Genomic DNA, 22,338 nt, shown 5'->3' with positions numbered 1-22,338 from the left:
ATGATGCTGCTCCATAAGTTCAAGGTACCGCCGAGCTTCAGAGATGTCGGCTTAATGGCTGTGTTTTCATAATGTGGAAGGTTGCTGAACACGCCACCGGCCTCTGGGTTGAGGAGTATGGCTGTGTCACCCGCAGATGTTACAATAAAACACTTAAAAAAAAAAAAGGGTGCCAGGACACAACCCTGTCTTACCCCTCTCTCCACGTTAAAAGAAGCCGTGAGTTCCCCACCTGTTCCAAAGCGTACCCTTGCCGTAGCATTTGTGTATACTTCTCGTAGGAAATTTAGCACAGAGATCTCTATACCCATCTCACTTAGGATAGTCCATAATTTAGAATGATTTACGCAGTCAAAGGCTGCTGTTAGATCCAAGTAAACCATATATAGGTTTCCCCCCTTCCCACATTTATATTTCCCCATCAGTAGTGTCAAGTTTAGTGCTTGTTCCGTGGTGCCCATGCCTTCCCTGAACCCGAACTGGAGATCCGACAATATAATATTATCCTCAGACCATTGATGTAAACGGTTGAGAATGATCCGTCCCGCTATCTTCCCTAAAGAATCTAGCAAAGAGATAGGTCGATAGGAGAATGGTCTTTGTCGATCTCCTTTTTTGAATATCGGGACCAGGATTGATTCGGACCATGAATCAATAAGGCCCACTGCACATGAGGCTTCCAAAACCATTGTGAGGACTGGGGTCCAGAGGTCCTTATTATATTTAAACAAATCTACTGGTTCCCCGTTTTGGCCGGGGGCCTTACCCCCTTTACTAGATAATATAGCGTGTTCGACTTCCAACAGAGAGATATCAAGGTTGATAGGAAAAACTGAGAAATTAGTGTGGGGGCTTACTCTCTTCCCATAACTTCTGGAACTTTGAGAACTCTTTTTCTTATCACAGATCCCAAATATCTGCGAGAAGTGTTCCACCCATGGATTTTCATCTATGACTATTTCAGTATTTGGAACATCACTAGCTTCGGATAAAAAAGGAGATTTAACACATTTCCAAATGGCCGTGCTATCCTTCTCTTTGCAGCATTTATGTAACTGTTCCCATATCTCATTCTTTAATTCAGTTTTCCTACTTTTAATAACCTTGTTATATTCTTTTCTGAGAAGAGCTATTTCTTTTTTTATCCCTAACATCTTTATGAAGGGAAAGTTTTAAGTCAGAGTATGCTTTGGTGCATGCTCTGTTAAACCATCCTTTAGGATTCTCCTTCTTTTTCTGTTGGCAGTTCAGATTGCTTCCTATTGCTCGTGTTATGGCCTCAAAATTGGCTAGGATTTCTTGATTAGAGGAAGCAGCATCTAAACATATCTCTATTGATTTACGGGAGTTTTTTATCACCTCAGTTGTGATCTGAAGGGGGTCAACTCTGTCCCACTTAAGTGAGTACCCATTCAGCCTACTTAGAGAGAGGGTTTTCTGTCCTAATATTCTGGACGGTTCCCTCCTACTGGTTTTATTAGGATACAATAGTTTAACGCTATTAGGGAAATGATCGCTAGTAGCGTTGTCATGGGTTTTAAAATTTAGAATGTGGGACGCAGCATTCCTTGACACAAATATAAAATCAATGATAGTACTCGCTCCTCTACCATTGAAAGTCCGAGTCAGTGGGACTGGTGGTACTGCTAGTTCGTTAGCCAAACCAAGTTCCAAGATAGAAAGTATATAATTTAATCTGTTCCCACTTTCCGAATGAGGAAAATGTGGTAAATTGTTCCCGTCTTCGTCTACCGCGCCACAGGTTAAGTTATTATTATAGCCACACGGTGTTAGATTAAAATCTCCGCCCCAAGTTATAAATATATTTTTAGAGTTCTAATATTTAAGTTCCATTGGATTATGGCTAATCTCTTTTAAGACCGTGATTTACTTAGGTCTTTGGATGTTATTATAAACGTTAACCAGCACATAGATATCGTGTTTAGTCATGCCAAGGGTGATTACTTGGAAGTTTGGTTCCAATTTAACTGGAACTATTTCTTTAAACTCTACAAGATTGGAGATAAATGTTGTCAATCCCCCCTTAGCTCTCCCTGAAATCGAGGGAATATCGGGGGGAAAATAGGTATTATAACCCTCCAGGTGTATAGCGGAGGTAGCCCAGGTCTCCTGTAAACAAATACATTGAACTTTCCAGTGAAGCCAAGCCATTCATTGTTAAATAATTTAGAACGCAGCCCTGCTATGTTCCAATAAACAATGTCTAACCCGGGCTCACTGGAAGATCCTTTCTGGAGAATATTTCTATTAGGCCTCCCATTATCGTCCTGATTAATTTCATTCCACAGGTTTTTGTCTTCTGGGGCAGTAGTATTGTACAATAATGGAGGGTTACCCTTCGCTATACTAGGAATTTGTCTAACCTGGGGTTCGAGATCAAAGGAAGTTGTCCCGGTGGGTGATAGTTGTTTAGAGTTTAAATAAATTTCCGTGTACAAGGGACCAGCACCAGTAAATTGATTCTGCTTCATGTGTTGTTTGGCTTTAGATTTAGACAGTCAGTCTATCTCTTCCAGACCCGACAACACATTAAACCTATTGTGTGTTTGAGGGTTATTCCATTGACCTTGAGTGAGGCCTGTTCTGTTGGTGGTATAAGTATTCGTGGGTATACTACAAGGTGGATTAAAAAAGCCCAACGGTAAAAGATTAATCCTACCCTCTAGTAGCAAACTATTACCTTCTGCCCAAAGTATGTTATTCACAAGTGCTGGAGTTTTGAATGTAAAAACAATACAGTCACCTGGAAATATTTTCTCTCAAAGCCCGACCCACTGACCTCTTCTTGCCATTTTAAATTCAGAAAAAAACTGTTGCGAGAATCCAGTCCTCCTTCCCAACCAGTGTAGTGTCTTATTTTTCAGCATCTCCCATGTTTTTCTAATGGGGCCTTTTTGGGCACGTTTGCCAGAATCGCTACATAGGGGGTTACTTCAGTTGGAAGGACAAGATGTTCGTCTATTGGATATTTGTACAATACTTGGGATGGAACTGAAGGTAGTAAGGAACGAGAGCTCTTTGGAGCGTGGGGGGAAATGTTAAACCTATTTACATTTCTTGGATTCTTGGATCCATGATATCCCTGTACCCATTCTCTACCTCTATAGAGTTTAAGGAGTTACCTGCCCCAGTTTGTGAGAGATGGACGTTCCCAGTATTAGATGTTCTGTCTGGGTGGATAGGCAGCTTTAGGGCATTTGTTTCCTTAGATCTAATGTCAACTACGGTAGGTTGTCTGATTTGAGTATTGCTATCTATATTTACGGGACAGTTTTCCTTAGCTAACAAATCCCTGTCCTTGTCTTGATTAATTTTCATATACATAAGTTTTTCAATATGTGTCAATCTAACGCCCAATTGGTCTAATGTAATTCTCACATGTAAGTCCAATCTCTCTACCAGGGTTGTTAAGGTCTTCAAATCGGCATTATGGATATCATTTCTTCTATTACTATCTTCCTTCCCCTTGTATGAGCCTTTCCTGTTTTCCACTTTTCTCTTCCCTTGATTATCTTTTCTTATCGCCGTAGGAGGGATGGGCTTAGATTGTTATTACTCTCCTTCAGTAGTAGACTGTTCACCAACTTCCCTAGCCCCCCCCCCCATCACTGGATTTCTTTGCTTTTTCTGTGGTGGTTGGAGCGGAGAATCATAATCGCTAGAAAAAATCTCCTGCGGGAGAATCTGGATGTAACCGTTTAAAATTGGGTTGGAATCTAAGCTATGGCTCACAGGGTCTGGAATTTCGGGTTGTTCGGGATCAGGGGCTACAGTTGATGTACCTGCCTCCAGTGATTCTACCACTGAGGATATCTGCTTATCTAGTGCCCCCATTGCCTCTGTAAGATAACTTAGTAAAGTTTGTTGAGTGTCACTGGTTGTTCTAGTACTTCCTCCAGGTTTTGGGCTCATTAGCTTCCTTTTACCCATTGCTAATTTGTATTTCAGACAACTAGTCAATAGTTCAGTAGGATAAAAACAGGAGTCCAGTAGTTCTACAAGGCCTTCTTCTTAAAATATCCCCACAACAACCTTAGATTGCAGTTTGCTTAATAAAGATGGAATGGTAGCAGTATCGCTCACAATATATGGACAAAAAATGCAAGTCCGGCCGCAAAATCAAACCCCAAAAATTTCCAGAGGGAAAACAGATGCGATAAGTCCAAAAGTTTTTATATAATATTAAGAGTCTTACTGTCACTTATGCGGATATTCCCTGTTACAGCCAAGAGAAAGGGCTCTGCCCGGTCTCATTCGGGTACAGACGGGCAAGGACGGACCCGCACTTGGTCCCGGCTTAGCCCGGGCGAGCCCGCGCGCGTCCCGAGCCGCGGGAGCCCTGCTGGCAATTTCAAGGGCTGACGAGATCCCGTGAGAGCGCACTGCCTCTTGGGAATTGTGGTCCCGGGCAGTCCTGCGCTCCGCTGTGAAAGGGCGGGCGGGTTGTTGCAGGCAGCAATGGGATTCCTTGGACCCGGCTCAGGCCCCACACCACGTGGTCAGGCAAACAGAAGGTCTCCAACAGGTCTCCAACAAAATGGTGATATGACTGACACAGCCCCCAATTGTCACCACTACATTTAGTATATACATTTCCAAACAGGTAGAGAGGAGGGGAAGGAAGAGAAACAAGTTCCACACCGGGTGCTCTTAAGAAAATATGCTATTAGATGCATTATGGGACACCTTTTACTTGTCCTTCAGTCATGTTAACATTCCCCGCTGGCTGTTTCTTTTTGTAAGTACCTCTAGGCCCTACAATAGCATTCTATTTGCTTTCGTGCTTATGCTAATATTTGATAAAGTGTCTGGTGCTTATACATTTAAAACATCTATGAACAAGTCATATAAACATTAGAATATATACAATAAAATCACAATTAATCTTATCACAAGTATATAAAATAAATAAAATTAACCATAAAAATAGCAGCATAATAAGTTAAGCCATCCCGTGCTAAAATCATATCATGATCTTTGGTACGTGGATGCATTAAAAAAGAAAACATATCTGGGATGTTTTAAATGGGATAGTGGGAAACTAATATATTTCACAGTTCCTTTCTGTTACAATGTCTTGAATGTTACTCATCCATGCAGAAGATTAGTCTTCCCTGCATTTAGCCTACTCACTACCCTGTCCGTGCTTGTTCGGTGTTCTTTAATGCTCTACTTCGTGTCATCCACGCATGGAGCAAATATCTGGACAGGCCACAGACTAGATATTCTTTGCTGTCACTTTCAAAATTCTGATAATTCTATTAAACGATTAGCTGCCAGAATTCGACTGATTGGGACTAGCCAGGTCCTTCTTGTTTGTACATGTGACAGAAAAATGATTCAAGAACACCTTTACACCATGGACAACTGGGTGGGATGTCGGCACTATTCCAGCTACTAACGAAACTTTTAACTGGAAGGATGCCATACCTAAATCTTAGATAAAGTAATCTTGCGAGTGGTGGCTCTATTCGGTTCAAGACATTTTCTTGCTGCATTTTGTCTTTAATGTTGAGGAATAAGATTGTTAATGCCCCTGCACTATTCCCATTTAACCAGGTTTCCTCTACTTGGCTCCAATATTTATTTTTGAGGAGATTTTCCGATTTTTTAAAATAATTTCCGGGGGATAGCCATAGGTCACTCATGCCAAGTTTGCCCAACCATTTCTTAATGTGGTTGAGTAACTGGACACTACCTTTGGTGTCCAGTGATAATATTTCTTGTAGCGATTCTTTCATTGGCAGTGGTGACTCATTTACCCATGTGCACATCCAAATAATTAGAGGCCGTAGGATAATTGCGTAGGCAACACTCTCCATGCCCAGATCTAAGCGCATTGGTGTTAGTGGGCATTTCGGGGAAACTCCAGCACAGATCTAATTAGATTATTTTCAGTTTTTTCATTAGTGGTTGCATTAGTGTGTCTGCAGAGTTCCGCACCATAGAAGGCAGCCGCTAACAGTAATAAAGTGAGAACACAACACTAATAAAATCCTAAAGCAATTAAAAATAAGCATTAGCAAAGCAAATAGGTCTCGCTGTATAGTGGAGAGATATTATTGATGACTAATCTTAGGAAGTAGGTTAAAGTGTTGTAAATTGTTTTTGAGGGAGTATAGTGTTATAGAGTGGATTATAGTATTAGAATTTAGTAGGAAGGATAGCGGTTAGAGACTGAAATATAGCATTCATTATTTTGGGATTGGGTGGACTGGTGTCAGATTCAGTCAGGTAAGACACCCACCTGAATCTCCTTGCTCTTGATGACGACGAGTGAGCCCAATCCTCCCAAGAGAACCCCAAGAGCCAGAAGAATTGACCCTCTGTCTCCCAGGAAGCTCCCGAAGGGAAAGGGGGAATGGGAGAGAGAGAGAGAGTCCTCCTGAGGTGACTGGAATCTCTTGCATATCAGGAGACTTGCTTCAGTTAATTTGTATGAGAGGTAGTATCGTCAGGTACACTGGCTAATGCAATCTAAAGAAACACACAGGTAAGAAAGGTAAGTAATTATGCACAGGGTATTATGACGTAGGTTTCATGACATTAAGCATTTAACTATTAGTATTATTAATATATGTACCTAAATCTAGGACTCTCTGTTTAGCTCTCTTGTATTCTGTACATATGTTTGCACTGACTTTTGGATTCTTTCTTTAAGCTACAAGGAATAACAAATCATTACTTCACTTTCTAATTCCTGACATTGAAAATTATAACTAATGAATGTTTAACATCTTTTGGTTACCTCTGCACATATGCACATAAAATAATAATAATAATAATGTTCTCGGAAAATATAAGCTCAAAGATTAAAGAACAAAGTTCCTTGAAAAATAAGTACAGAGTCTTAGTCTTTTGGCACCACAATTTAGACTGTTAACCTTGTATCTGTCGAGTTCAATGTTCATAATATGCACTGCCTTCTGCACTGCCTTCCCTTGGATAACCTCTCCAAGATTCAATAAACAAATGCGTCTTTTTTAACTTATTATATCTTGAAAAGGCCAAAAATAACTCACCACGCCTTCAGAAGATTGTGAGCACCTAAAACTTACCTGCACTTGTCTTTCTTTTCTTTTTGCAGGGTCAGGATGCGTTCTAGAATGTCACCGGATGTGTGGGGAAGCCGAAAGAGGAAGTTGCTGATGTCGGGAATGGAAGAAAAGCTCGGAATGAAGACAACAGGAGCCAACCTCTTGAGAGCAGCCAAGCGGGGAAAGCTGAGCAGTCTCGAGGGGCCGCTGCTCAGATGCGACCAAGTGAAAGGTTCCGGGAAGCTTGGGCTGTTAGCTCAATCCAGGTATGTGCTGGCGCTGCCTCCGCTGTGACGAGACCAAGCGCACGAGCACTGATGCGAGCGACTTAAATAGTCTCTGCCGCTCCAGGGGCGTAACACAGGCCCCCCAGCCCACGCGGTGCGGGGGGGGGGCCCTAGCTCCAAGGGGCCCCCTCGGCACTGCACTCTGGCGGGAGAGCTCCTGATTGAGCCCGGAGGGGGCCCCCCTAAGTACCGTGCAGGAAGGCCCTCTCGCTTTTCGTTACGCCAGTGTGCCGCTCGTGTCGGTCTTCAGGACCAGGGCTTCAAGTGTTTGGCAGTTTACACATGAAGCATGAGTGCAGTTCCCAGTGCGGAGTTCTAAAACTTGAGAATACTCACGAGTCTCAATGCGATGTCTGTTAAGCACACGAGCATGCAAGCGAGTCTTGTTTCAAATTCAGTTCTAGTGCTTTCTCTCTCTCTTGTAGAATATTTAAATATCTTTCCTGCTTTTGATCTTTTACATACTTTCTACCAGACTCAATGCATGTTTACCACATAAATACATTATATGTGAAGCCCTAAGTCCTGGCATAAAATAAAACATGTGTGCTCATGACAACTGGGGAGAGCGATACAGGGAAAAATGGGGCAAAGAACGCATAGTACTTTGTATGTGTACTAAGTGTATATCACTGTCCCTGAAGATTTCCATTTTATGCCAATTTCAGATGTTTTCCCACCAACTCATAAGCCATATAAAAGAGTAACACAAGCTCCTGTGAATAGACCTGGTAGTGTTGTGTGTGTTGGTAAGGGGAGCGTGGGGTAAGATGGGCTTAAGTCACCAGTGCACTTCAAAACCTTACATGTTTTGTTCCTGTTGTGTGACTCCGGTTTTCCTTGGAGCACTGAGTTTCAGAGTGTTGCAGTCGGCGTCTAGCTGCGGATCAGGCTGCACCGGCGGGGCTGTGGCGCGAGCCGACAACAGCGGCAAGGAGAGGCGAGTGAGGCAGGCGAGGCAAGCAAGATCCTGAATTTTGGTCCATAGACCTAAAACCGATCTTTAATGAAATCCTACAGACATCAATAATACCAGCATCGTGGAGGGGCTCAATCTCACCCATTTACAAAAAAGGCAACAGGAGCGACCCAAAGAGCTATCAGCTGGTAGCTCTTCTGGACAATGAGGCCAAATATTGTGCCGGGGTTCTTCTACAAGAATTAACAACATGGGCCACAGAAATCAAAGCAATACCGTATAATCAAACTGGTTTCTGTAGAGACATGGGCACTGCTACTAACATCTCCGCCCTCTCACTAATGATTGATACCGCACTTGTAATCAAACAGCCTTTATGCATCTGTTTCATTGATTACAGTTCAGCATTTGATCATATAAAACAGAAATATTCTGTGGCACAAACTAAAAACAAGAGGTATCCCACCATTACTCCTGAGACAACTAATCCTTTTGCTTAGTAACACCTTGGTACAAGTAAAGCAGGGGGCAGGAGACCACCTATCAAAAAAGATCAATACACCTTCAGGACTAAAACAAGGGTGCGTACTTGCCCCAACACTCTTTAATTTATTTATGGCCGAGCTTTCAGTCCAACTCAATGGAATTAATGCGCACGCCCCGAAGTTAGGAGGTCATCAGCTATCTAACATTCTATATGCAGATGACTTAGTACTCATCAGCAGGACACCTATAGGACTACAACGCCTGCTGGATACTACACTTCAATACTCAAACATCAATAGACTAAGCATCAACCAAGATAAAACAAAAGTCATGTGTATAAACCAATGGAAAACAAAAACAAAGTATAACTGGCACCTGACAAAAGTTAAACTTGAAGTCGTACAAGAATATAAATATCTGGGAGTCATTATTGATAGCAAAGGATACCAACCTAGCGGCTTCGGAATTGTCCAAAGCCATTAGTGCAGCAGTCGATATGCTTGCTCCTCTCGCTCCTTGCTACTCTGCGAGAAAGAAACCCTCTTAGGCTCATGAGGCAAAGGTGCAGGAAGCAAGAAAGGCTTTGGCGAACAAGTTGGAATCTGAAGGAGAGGGATAAACACAAGTTACTCCTTAAGGAGTACAAGCTGGAGATTATCAGAGTTAAGCAAGAGTACTTTACTAACCTGACAATGGCTCTCTCCTCCCCAGAGAGCTCTTCAAAATAGTGGACTCGCTCTGTACGTTACAGATTCAGGACCCTGTTGCAGGCACCCAGGAATTCTGTGATAAAATCGCAGGATTCTTCCATTCGAAGATCTCAGACATCTACCTGAATCTTGAAGCACAAAGATCTGTCTCCCCTCCCCCGCCTGTCCCCCTCACTCTGCTCCCGAAGGAGGTTTCTTCCACCGCCTTCAAGAGTCTGTTGGAGTTTCCGCCTTTATCCTATCAGGAGCTTGACCTGCTTTTAAGTAGGACGAGGTCGGGATCCCCATTAGACCCTTGTCCCCTTAAAGTCCTGAAGGACGGCAAAGACTCCCTGCTCCCTTTTCTACTTGACATCATGAATAGGGCCATGAGAGAGGGCATCTTCCCATCTTAATGGAAGAATGCGGTGGTCAAGCCCCTCTTAAAGAAGCCCTCACTTGATCCAGAGATGCTCAAGAATTATCGGCCCATTTCTTTGCTCCCAGCCCCTGCAAAGATGCTGGAGATGTATCTCAATCAACATCTGGCGGCTTTTCTTGACTCCTCAGATCTCCTGGATCATTCCCAGCACGGCTTCAGGAAACACCATAGTACTGAGTCAGCCCTCACGGTCGTATTGAATAACATCCGCATGGAGGTAGACCAGGGACATTCCATCATCCTGGTCCTTTTAGACCTCACGGCCGCCTTTGATACCCTGTCCCCCTCGGTGCTAACATCTCAACTGAGGGAGATAGGGGTGGAAGGGGCGGCTTTGAGTCTGCTATCCTCCTTTCTCGACCAGAGGGTACAGAGGGTTAAGCTGGGAGAATTTCTATCTCCATCCCTACCTGTGCAATGTGGGGTCCCACAGGGGTCGGCATTAAGTCCGACCCTGTTTAACATCTACGTGACCCCACTTGCCAAGTTGGTTAGATCTTTTGGGATGGAGGTAGTCTCCTATGCAGATGACACACAGATCTTGGTGTCCCTCTCTCACCCTGATGGCTCGTCCCCCGCTCAACTTTAGGAACTGCATGGAAGCAGTGTCACAATGGATGATTTACAATTCATTAAAGTTGAACGGGGAGAAGACGGAGATCCTGGTGTTCGGCTCTAACAATAACATCTGGTCACCTGAATGGTGGCCGTCCTTGCTGGGGCCTTGTCCCACCCCCACGGAGTAAGCGCGGAATCTGGGAGTATTGATTGAACCTGCCCTTTCCATGACTCTGCAGGTAAATAGAACTGTTGCTACCTGATGGGGGATCATTAAAATACTTAGGAAAATAAAACATTACCTGTCCCCCCAGGCGCGGAAGCAAGTGGTGGTAGCACTAAAGCACTAAAAACATGGTTGTTTGCAAGGGCGTACTTGTAGTCCCCTTTTTATTGCTTTTGGCTTTTCTGTTAGGCGCCTTGATGCCTTCGGGCTAAGTTGCGCGTTATAAGATTCTTCATTTCATTTCATTTCTTCAAAGCACAATGCGAGGCAATAAAAAAGAGGGGATTAACATCAGCGATTGCACTAAGAAACTTGAAAAATACAACCGCTGGGCCAAGCTTTCTCCCTCTGACCAAGGTGATACATGCCAAACTTATTCCATCAATCACATATGGAAGCGAAGCCATGAGAGGGAGGGACGCGGAAACATTGAATGGCATCATCGCCAGAGTGTTGAGAATAATATATGGGTTGCCTGGATATACATCTCCTGCGCAAATGCCGCTCGAATTTGGGATACAACGACAGGAGATAGCTAGAAAAGGAGCTTTTGGTAAAACCTGGTTCAAGCTCAAAAAGGGGCAGCCAGAAACACTAAACTTCTACTTGTAGAGAGAAGTAGAAACCACGGAAACCTGCCCAGCCAGACACTTTCTGGACACTGCACTTAATCAGCTGGGGTTACGGCAACTCTGGGCAACGTTGGGGACTATGGCAAGCTTCAATAAAATTGTGAACAACATTGTTAGAAAGGAGTCAATTTTACAAGACAAAGCAGCTTTGACGGAGCGTTCACATGGCTGGCTCACTATTCAATCTTACAGTAAAGCGACTCCTCAAGCTTATCTACTCGCCAACTTCTCTAAAGCCACCAAAGAGTTTTTGAAATTTAGGTTAGGAGTATTACCATCTGCATGCCATCTGCCACTTTGGCTGCGCCCGCCTAAGCCAGCAACGTGCCGCCTGTGCGGGGAAGGAGAGGAGCACATAGTCCACATCATTACCATCTGCCCTGAGCTGATGCGGGTACGCCGATCACTTCTTAGACCCATTTTTAACAAAAACCAAATACGGATGTGCCGACAAGCAGTGCTTGCAAGCTTCTCAGGCGATGACATTCAATCAAGCTACTACTGCTGATATTTTAACTGCAGCAGATCTTCAATTAAAACAGTTATCATCGGATCATCGATGAAGCTGTACTGGAACAGAGATGGCGACGACCTGTCAATCCTTTGCGCTCACATCTGTAACTTTGTTTTTAAGCATACAATTTTTAAGCATTTTCTTTGCACATACAAGCTCCAAAGAAAAATATCAAAAGGTTATTTACCCTTGTATAAACCAATGAATGTAGAGACGGGACTATGCACTACAAACATGCACTGATCACGGCCTCACGAAATGCTGTTTACCTCAACCGATAAAAATGAAGAAACAACACTAGGGGTCATCAAGGTTGGGGGACAGGATCCGCTCCGTGATCTTAATGTGTGCTTTTTAATTGAGGTCATAAGCTTATTTTGAATTAATGTTTTATTGCTTATAAACGATGCTCATATATATTTTTTGTAATGGTTTTAAATAACTGCAAAATAAACATACCTTTGTAAAAAAACAAAAAAACTTACATTTACATAAATATTGTTCATATTGTGTGGATAGCATTAGTTGAATATACATATATGAATCCACAAAAAAACGATTGCATACAAAATGTAATAGATCTGTAATATAAAACGAACCAATTGTTTTATGGGTTAGACTGCGTTCTTAAGATCACACTATTGTAGTTACATATATACAATATATGTTGCCTTCAGCAATATGAATATATTGGAGGCTGCTTTTTCCTATAAGGAGTTGGTTTTATAAAAGGGCTTTATATTTAAAACAACTGCAAAGTGCCTCATCTTTTTATAAGTTTTAAGTGAACTCTTAAATTGCCAAGGTGCTTTTAAAACGGGCAACTGGTGGGGTGGAGAACATGTTGAGGGGGGAGGGGGGCGTTGATCGGGAGGCACTTACTGTCTGCAGTCTTTTGACTACCTATTGCAAGATCCATTCTTGCACTGGTGCATGCAACGCTCCAAGTCAGGCACTTCCTATCTGCAGGCTCTACATTGGTCAGGCTCTTTGCTGCCCGTTGTGGGATGCGTTCTAGCCCTGTCTAAGCGTTAGTGGGGAAAGCAAATAGGAGAGGGGGAAGCATATACACCATTAGAAGGACACTGGTGGGAGCACCCCTGTTCTAATTCACCCGTTCTAATAGTGACTGAAGGATGCCATTCATTGGTTTGTATAGTCAAACACTAAGGGCCTCACGACCCCAGAGGATGAGGGAACGTCTGCATGGGCTGCGGCGTTCCCTCAAGTGCGATTAGGATGTGACCGCCACCCTGGCGGTCACATCCTGGATATTTAACATTGCGGCGGGTGCTGCTTCAAGCAGCACCCGCCACAATGTTAAAAGTGCATGTTTAACATTTACATGCACAAAGCGGCAGGCACCGCGTGGTGCCTGCCGCTTTGTGCATGTAAATACTGGGGGGTACCATAGGTACCCCCCAAGTGCACCCCCCAGCCGCCAACACCCTGGGGGCCCGCAACGGGCCCCCAAAATCAAAAGTACACATGCTTTTCCACGGCGGAAAAACCGCCGCGGAAAAGTATGTTTACAAATGCTTCCTAATTTGGCTGGCGGTGTCTGATAGACACTGCCAGCCAAATGAGAGCTTTTCCGCTGCGGTTGTAATCCGACTGCGGCGGAAAAGCAGCGGACAGAAACCAAGACCCACCAGCCATCGTAATGCGGCGGTGGGTCTTTGGTGACTCCGCAGAGGATTTTCCGCCTCCTCCGGGCCGGAGGTGGCTTCCGCCGGCCCGGAGGAGGCGGAAAATCCTCCATCATAATGAGGCCCTAAGTATGCCCTTAACTATATAAACAAATTACAGTCTGTGGCATTATGATTTTTTGTACTTAATACACATTTACTTAACATTTGATGTAGGAAGAATTCACAATAACCACATTATATTTCTCCAATAAATACAGCATGTGATATTTATATTGCACAAACCTAGCTGAGAGGCCTAGGAGTACAGGCCAAGGTAGAAGGCAGAGGCCAACAGTGAGTGATAGCAGTGCTTTAAATGGGCCGGTACTCACCGGTACTGAGTACCAGCACTTCTTAAATTTATCACTCTGAGTACCGGCACTTCTCTTCTTCCGAGGAGAGTACTGGTACTCATGAAAAGGTAGGCTCATTGGCTGTGCTGGTGAGTGGGACGTGTCTCTGGTAGCCAGGGCGCCGCTTCAGGAGTCCCCCAGCTGAGCCCCAGCAGGGCTCTTTTGAATAATGTTCGGTGCTCGCCGTCATGCTGTGCTTGATAGCGCTGGGCCGAGCTTCATTTTACCTGCTAGTGTGCGTGAGTAATTTTCATAGCGCAGCACTTCAGGTAGTGAAAAGTTTGTGCTGGGTAACACTTTGAACATAGAAATGTTATCAGAGGAAAGGGCAGCGGAATCTCACAAGTCCTTTCTCTTAAGCTGAGGGTTAATGCCCAGACAATGCGATTGAAGAGGCCCCTGCAGCGCTAATCTAATTGCTTTCTGCACTGAGGGGCCCACCTTCCTAATGCCAAATGCTTCAATTGGCCGGTCTGTTTCTTATATGCCAATGCTGTGACAGGATGTTGCATTTCCTGCCTGCCAGCCGGGCCCCAGTGCACCTATGAAATTCCCCTGATGCATGGAGTTAAAGGAGGAAGCTGGTGTTCGAGACTCGATCGCCTGCTTACCTCCTCCTGACCTCGACATGATGTGCTATTGCTGTGCCCAGCCCAGCAGAGCCCAACTTCTGCCCAAGACTCACCACGCCAGTGTGAGTCTCATAGTGGGAGCAGATGGCACAGGCTGAGACACTACAGCAGGGCTCGCTGTCTAACTCTCTGAAGAAGAGACAGGCTAGAGATCCACACCAGGCCAGCAGCTCCTCTCGGTAGACCGTTCTGACAGCTGTAAAGAGATGCAGGTTAAGTCAGATATTCATTTAATAATCGCCTGCTGCCGACATTTAAAATGTTTGTTATGAAAAGGATTAGGGGGCTCCAGCAGTGCATAGGGCCATGCAAATGGGCACACTAGAGTTGTCTGTCTGTGCTGAAAATGCGCTAGGTTTTGTCTAAACTAGCAGTTTTGCTGATTTATTAGTAGTGCAAAGTGTTTAACATCCCTGCTTGACAGTGATACTACGAAGCACCACCCTTTATTGCAGAGGCGGGCCCACCTGGCAGCAACTGAGGAGACCGGACTGGTGCATTCCCCACCGAGCGCGAGTACACAACTGGCAGCGGGGAGAAGCATAGCGAAGTCCCCAGCCGGCAGTACTTAGGGCAAGGAGGAAGACTCACCTCGCGCTGGGTCCTAGGAATACCCGGCCGAGCCTGCGGGGATAGACGGGCGGGGTGTGGGAGCTGCCGAACAGAGTGCAGCAGCCCGCACATGTGCAGTAGCACGAGGTAAATAGAACTGACCGCAGAGGACACCGGGAACTCCCCTGCTAAATTTAGGACAGGGCACAGAGCGCCCAGGTTTTTGCGGCACCCTCCAGCCCCCTTCCAAGACAGGCCAGACGGGACAGGTCCAAAAAAAAAAAAAAAAAAGGAGGGGGGGGCCTGAAGGGAGCACGAGTTTGGTGCAGGCAACGAGCGGCAGCACCCCGCAAAAAAAGAGACTGGCAGCGGGGCGAGCGAGCAACCCCAATAGAAGAAAACAGGGGGGGAAAGTTGGTGCATAAGAAGGCGGCAGCACCCCGCACGCAGAAAACACCAGCTTGGTGCAGATCATTGGCGGAATCCCCCCGCCCAGAACACACACCTGGGGCGCAAATAGCGGCGGCGGCACCCCGCTTACAAAGCGCACAAGAGAATGCCAAGAAAGGGGAACACACTGAAGGGTCAGGACGACCTACAGGACCTAATGAGAAGGATACGGGCGGCCTCAGAGGTGCACGGGAATGATTGGCTGCAGCCTCACTTGGCGCTCGACGCAGAAGAAGGAACAAGCAGACAACAGCGGGACGACGGGGCACCAGCGGCCAAGAGGAAAAGAAGGGCACCAGTGAAGCTCGCGGACGCGGAGAAACCCAAGAGGCCCCACAGGGGCGGGTCCAGCTACCTGCAGCCATCACGGCGGCGGCGGGACCAGACCTGGGGACCAACAAGGACACTGCGGCTAACGGTGAGCATATCAGCGCGATCATTCAAGAATGTTGCAGGACTATGGCGCTGCTGTTACTGCAGGGGTTGGGGGTGCAGGACCAGCAAAGGCACAGGCAGGGGCCCCTACAAGGGGTGGGGGGGTAACACACGCGCCCAGGGGGAAGGGGAAACCTTAGGGTTGCCATGGCACTTGCTCAACTCTGGCCTGGCCCGGCAACGCCGGATAGGAAAACTGGCCGCAGCAGGAGCAAGGGGGGGAAGTGGGGCACCCACGGCGGCGTGGGGGAATCCCCAGCCGGCTAGTATACCTACCCCAGGGAGAGAAGTACCCTGATACATACACGCGGCCCTCGCCGGGCCCGGCGTCCCTGATCACGAGGGCCACAGGCCTAGCAAGCCTTATTCCATTAGCTGTCAAAGAGAGGATCTGGCAGAAAGAATTTATAGACATCTTTTCATTACTCGAGATACAGCTAGAAGGGCTAGACTTGACAACCTGTGACAAAAAAGAGGAAGACCGAGAGAAAGGAGAAGGAAGCGGAAAGAGAGGACCTTTGATAATTGGTTGGACGCATTCAGGATCATGGCATGCATCATAGTAGAAAAGTTCCTGCGCTGCGCAGCCACCCTATGGCTCTATGAGGCAAACATACACCGCGCACAGAGGCAGTTCCAAGGTGACGCGTGGCTAGAGTATGACAAAGGGTTCAGGCTAAAAATGCAGACACATCCAGAGATGGAGTGGAACGAGGAGGATGTGTCCGGCTTCATCCACAAGATGATGGTAGCGAGGGAGGTCAGGTCATGGAGGGGAGGAGCGAGCATTCCATTCGAGGGTCCTTTCAAAGAGGGAAAAGGAGGCCTTTCCAAAGACACAAACATGTCAGCACAGGGAGGGGAGCACACTCGAGCGGCCCACCAGCAATATGTAGTAAATTCGAAGCGAACGAATGCACATACGGGGCAGCATGTAAATTCCTATACATATGTTCAGCATGCGGGGGAGGGCACCCTGCGGCAGGATGCAGGCGCAAGGACGCCGCAAAGCGGGATTAAAGGGAGAAAAAGAAGCAATAGGCAGGCAGAGGGGTCAGTGAGGGGATGTCGAGACAGGGTATCGCCACGCTAGCATGGTCCCCCATTAACACCCAAAGACTACGCGCGCTAGCCAACAGATACCATAATAAAACAGATGCAGAGATACTGGTGCACGGATTTGAGAAAGGCTTTTCCATCCCCTTGAGAGGCCCCCTCCCCCCCAGCTGCGAGAGAAATATGAAATCAGCAATGCAGCACCCAGGGGTAGTAACTAAAAAGATAGAGAAGGAGAGGCAATTAGGCAGGATCGAGGGCCCCCTCCCAGCCACGAAAGGCGGGGAGATGGTCATTTCACCACTAGGGGTGGTATCAAAAAAGGAACAAGGGCTATTTCGATTTGGTCCACCACTTATCATTCCCAGATGGCATGTCAGTAAACGATGGGATCGAGTCGGAGGTGTGCTCGGTGAGCTACTCCACGATGATGCAATAGACCTGATAAGGGCAACAGGCAGCAGGACTCTCATGGCAAAGGCAGACATCTAGTTCGCGTTCCGCCTACTCCCTGTTCACCCTGACAGCTTCCACCTGTTATGCTTTCAGTGGGAGGGACAATACTATCATGACAAATCAATGCCAATGGGATGTTTAGTGTCATGCGCATATTTTGAGTTATTATTATTTATTATTATTTATTGCATTTGTATGGCTCTACAGCTACCCTGAGGGTTTCCCGGCGCCCTGAATCAGTATCACTTGTGAGAGAGCAGAAAGCAGTTCTTGGTTATTAGTGGAGTTATTCAGCACATTCATTGAATGGGCGCTGCATGATAGATACCCTGCTGGCAGGAAGCTGCATTACCTTTACGATTTCCTGTTTACCGGCCCAGCTGCGTCCCCTGAGTGCAAGGACACCCTGAGGGCATTCATTAAGCTAGCAGGCGAGCTAGGGATCCCCTTGTCCAAAGACAAGATGGAGGGACCAACCACAAAAATCACATTCCTGGGGATCGAGCTGGTCTCGGTCGCCGGGACATCTAGGCTACCCCCGAGAAAGTAGAGGACTTTAGACAGGACATCAGGAGCCTATGAGGGCGAGAGAAAGCCACACTGAGGGATATACAGCAGCTCATAGGAAAATTGAATTTCTCAACCAGGGTCATCGCAGCAGGCAAAGTGTTCGCTAGGCGGTTGACACAGCTGACACGTGGCCTCACCCAGAAACACCACCACGTCCACCTCGAGGCGGAAGTAAAAAGGGACTTGTTGATGTGGCATACCTTCCTGACAGACTGTAATGGGGTACTGATATGGAGGGAAGGCTGGCTGGCCAGTAAACAAATCGAGTTATACACCAACGCGTCAGGGAGCACAGGGTTTGGGGCAATCTGGGGACAAGTGGAGCGCAGGACAGTGGCCCTGCAGCTGACATAGACAAGGCATAACTGGCAACAAAACATTTTTGGAACTCTTCCCGATCATAGTGGCGCTGGTAATTTGGAAAAAGGAACTCCGAGACATGAAGTTGACCCATGGTCTGACAACAAGGGCGTAGTGCAGGCTATTAACAGAGGGTCGGCCAGGTGCTCTGACACTCTGAGACTAATGCGACGTCTGGTTACCTTACAGCTAGAGGGAAACATAGAACTGCGAGCAAGGCACGTGCCAGGGGTGGAGAACGAAATAGCAGACGCCCTATCCAGAGCCAAGATGAGCAAATTCAGGGAGCTGGCGCCCAGAGCGAGACAAAAATGACCCCCTTTCCAACGCAGCTGTGGGAATTGGCAGGGTAGATCTTTCAGAATTGGTCGTACACGGCTGCACTAAAACGGTACAGTAAATACGTAGCGACGGTGATGATAGTGGGGGGCATCCAATTCCTGGCTAATGAGGGAGACACGCAGTGCGGAAGAGCAGTTCATTGGCTGGGCCTACGTGCACAAGAGATCTAGGTCTTGGGTGCAGGCCTAACCTGGCTGCCTTGGCGCACCACGCAAAGTTAGGAACAGGACATAACCCAATTGCATCCCACTACATCAGGACAGCAATGAAGGGCTGGAAAAGGAAGTAAGGTAAAAAGGTGGACACAAGGCGCCCAATAGATTTTGGAAATCTCGGGGCTCTGCTTGAGGCATTGGAGGGCCTAGCGACAGAGATACGAGCTTCTGCTTTTCAGGGCTGTGTTTACCACGGCCTTCTTCAGGGCATTCGGCATCAGCGAACTAGTGGCCCCTGCCAGGGAAGGCCAGGCCGAACCCTGCATACAGGCCTGTGACGTAACGCCCAAGGCAAAGGGAGTGTAAATGGTGCTGCGGCGATCAAAAACAGACAAGGGGACCATAGTCGGGTAACAATGCATCCAAGACCAGAGACACTGTGCGGTATGCTGTCTGTTCGCCTTCATGACCGTACGACCAGAAGGGGAGGGCCCCCTGTTCAAACACTAAGACTGAACCCATTTGAACAAGTTTCAGTTCACAGCAGTGATGCACCTCGCACTCACCAGGGCGGGCCTGCCCCCGAGGGGCTTTGGGTCCCATTAATTCCGGATAGGGGCAGCCACAACTGCAGCACAGCACGGGATGACCGAGGCAGGTATACAGGCGTTAGGGAGGTGGCGCTCGCGTGCATACAAAACATACGTGAGGCCCCAGCTGCTATTACCTGCGGGCACGGGGGCAAACAAGGGAGTGACCGTCCGTTTTTGCTATTGCTTCGACAGGAAAAAGACTACACCTGGGATGGGTGGTGGGCCACTCATTTATCAGACGGATAAATGCCTGGTGGAAAAGCACGGGCTGCACGCTCGGGGACAGACCGGGGCACACATGCATCCAATGGTTGGCCGGTCTGGCATGCGATGGGAGCAGCTGGCGGCAACCCTCAAGGGACTACGGTAAGAAGCGGGGCTGCACCCGGACGTTCTTATCATACACCTCGGGGGAACGACTTGGCCGGCATCGGGCAGAGAGATCTCCTCCTCGGGATACAAAAAGACCTCATAGAAACATCCAGGGCATTTGGACGACCGATAATAATCTCGCCCGAGCTGATCAGCAGAAAGGAATGGCGCGGGCGGAATCGTACAAAGGGGTTGAGAACTTGAGAAAAAAGTTAAACCTTACAGTGAGCAAGTTCTGCAGAGCAAACGGCCTGGGATCAATCAGGCATGGGCTGATACACACAGGCCGCCCGGAATACTACGCCAGCAATGGCGTACCCCTCTCCAAGCAAGGCATGGGAATGTTCTGGAGTAACCTGTGGGGCGCCATTGTGTTGGCTGGTTGTTAATAACAAGTCAGGACGTAGTCGGGGGAGCCGCAGGAAGACGGCAGCCTCCCTGACGGCGTGGCGAAGGACTACTCTGAGAACGGTTGGTACGGAGGCACACCGGAGGGCGGTGCGCCAGTATAGGTACACTCACCTTCAGATGCCGCACGGCTGGGTGAGGTAGCTTAAGGACAGCGACACTGGAATGCGTCACAGCTGGGTTACATGGCTACCAAAGGAAGGGGTAGCAAACAGAGACAGCGCTCGCAGCCCAGCCCCCGCCGGATGGCAGGGCACAACAAAGTCGGACAAGGTAGCGAGGCGGCCTAACTCTAGGGCAAAGGCTACCCCTTGCCCACGCAAATGAGTCGCAATAAAATTCCTACCTACAAAAGAACCTGCCCAGAAGGGCCAAGAGACAATATCAAGGAAATGTATAATGACATAACATGCGAAAGATATACATGTTTCCTTGTAACCCTAATAAACTGCGCCAACAAATGACCACCACGAGACGAAAAAGTGTTGTGGTTTTCTTGGCGGGAGGGGGAAGTACTGAAAGGAAATGTGATAGCAAATGCATGTAGGAGTGGGGCAGAGTGCGGGGCTTATTGCAGCGGCGGGCCCCCAAAGGGGTCTCAGGAGCCGGCCCCATAACCTGGCGTTGAGACCCCAGGCAGGGGGTGTTGGGGACCCAGTTTGGCGCGAAAACGGGGTTCACCGAATAAAGAGCAGGGGAAGCGCCCAAAGGTCCCCCCCTCGGCCAATGGGGGTGCAGGCAAGATTCAAACCTGCCAATGGTGGGCGGGGGCAAAGCACGATGGCAAGCCGGGGGGGGGCATATAAGCACTGCTCCCCCAGGTATGCTCCCTATCTTCAGGGAGCGGGGGAGCAGCACGACGTAAGCAGCAAATCTTGTCCCACCCACCCACACCAAAGGAAGAGCAATGTCGCAGGGCTGATAAAGGGAGGAGGTGAGGCGAAGGACTACGCTGAGAATGGTTGGTTCGGAGGCACACCGGAGGGGGGGGGGGTGCGCCAGAATGGGTCCACTCACCTTCAGATGCCCCACAACTGGGTGAGGTGGCCTAAGGACAGCGACTCTGGGATGCCTCACGGCTGGGTTACATGGCTACCAAAGGAAGGGGTAGGAAACCGAGACGGCGCTCGCAGCCCAGCCCCCGCCGGATGGCAGAGCACAACAAAGTCTGACAACGTAGCGAGGTGGCCTAACTCTGGGACAAAGGCTACCCCTTTCCCGCGCAGATGAGTCGCAAGAAAATTCCAACCTACAAAAGAACCTGCTCAGAAGGGCCAGGAGACAATATCAAGGAAATGTATAATGACATAACATGCGAAATGCGAAATATATACATGTTTCCTTGTAACCCTAATAAACTGCGGCCAACAAATGACCACCACAAGATGAAAATGTGTAGTAGCTTTCTTGGCGGGAGGGGAAGTACTGAAAGGAAATGTGATAGCAAATGCATGTTGGAGTGGGGCAGAGTGCGGGGGTTATTTTCTCAGCACAGTTAGACTTGCTAAGTCAGAGGTAAGTCATGTGATTATTGTTCCCGCTGGAGAGAGTTCAGAGTTTTCTCTACTGGCAGTTTTCCCTCTCACCAGTAAGTAGCGTAGAGGGTTAATATGCCTCCTTCAAAAAAGCATATGGTATTGTACTGTTTTGTATGTGGATAGCTCAGTGAGTTGCTGTTTTTGTCACATATATCCCTTCATTACATGTGGTTCAGCCGTACCGGAAGCTGGTTGGGGTGGAGGGTGCTGATTTTTGTAGAAATTAAATAATAGCTTCAAAAGCAGCTGCTGCAGTGTTTGACTTCCTTGTTGCTCAAACGAGTGTGGTTGCTGATATTTATCTATTTCTATTGAATTCATTCCATGATTTTGGTCGCAAGAAAGTGCCACTCTAAGTGTTACACATCTAGTTGTTGCCTGACTCTTGTAAATACACTGAATCTATGAAAATGTCACACATAGGCAATCTGAAACATTAGCAGCTATACTCAAATGGGTGTCATTTCTGATATTTATAAGATTCCCTCATTTTGCTAGCGAGAAAGTGTCACTTATATCATTGAAATGTCACTCATAATTACAATGAAAATATGAAAATGTCAC

The 22,338-nt window shown here is 47.2% G+C and overlaps 1 protein-coding gene across 1 annotated transcript in view; it reads left to right on the top strand.

The window, feature by feature from the left end:
* Positions 1-22,338, top strand: part of LOC144754208 (E3 ubiquitin-protein ligase TRIM39-like) — a 266,530-nt gene that overhangs the window by 133,960 nt on the left and 110,232 nt on the right. The window contains exon 5 of the mRNA XM_078641793.1: positions 7,109-7,324. Within this exon, the coding sequence (XP_078497919.1) occupies positions 7,109-7,324 (216 nt within the window). The remainder of the gene's footprint in view (positions 1-7,108; positions 7,325-22,338) is intronic.

The sequence above is a fragment of the Lissotriton helveticus genome, chromosome 5_1 (genome assembly GCF_964261635.1).
Source record: "Lissotriton helveticus chromosome 5_1, aLisHel1.1, whole genome shotgun sequence".
Classification (NCBI taxonomy): domain Eukaryota; kingdom Metazoa; phylum Chordata; class Amphibia; order Caudata; family Salamandridae; genus Lissotriton; species Lissotriton helveticus.
The sequence above is the reverse complement of the archived record's forward strand: the minus strand, read 5'-3'. Positions and strand labels throughout refer to the sequence as shown.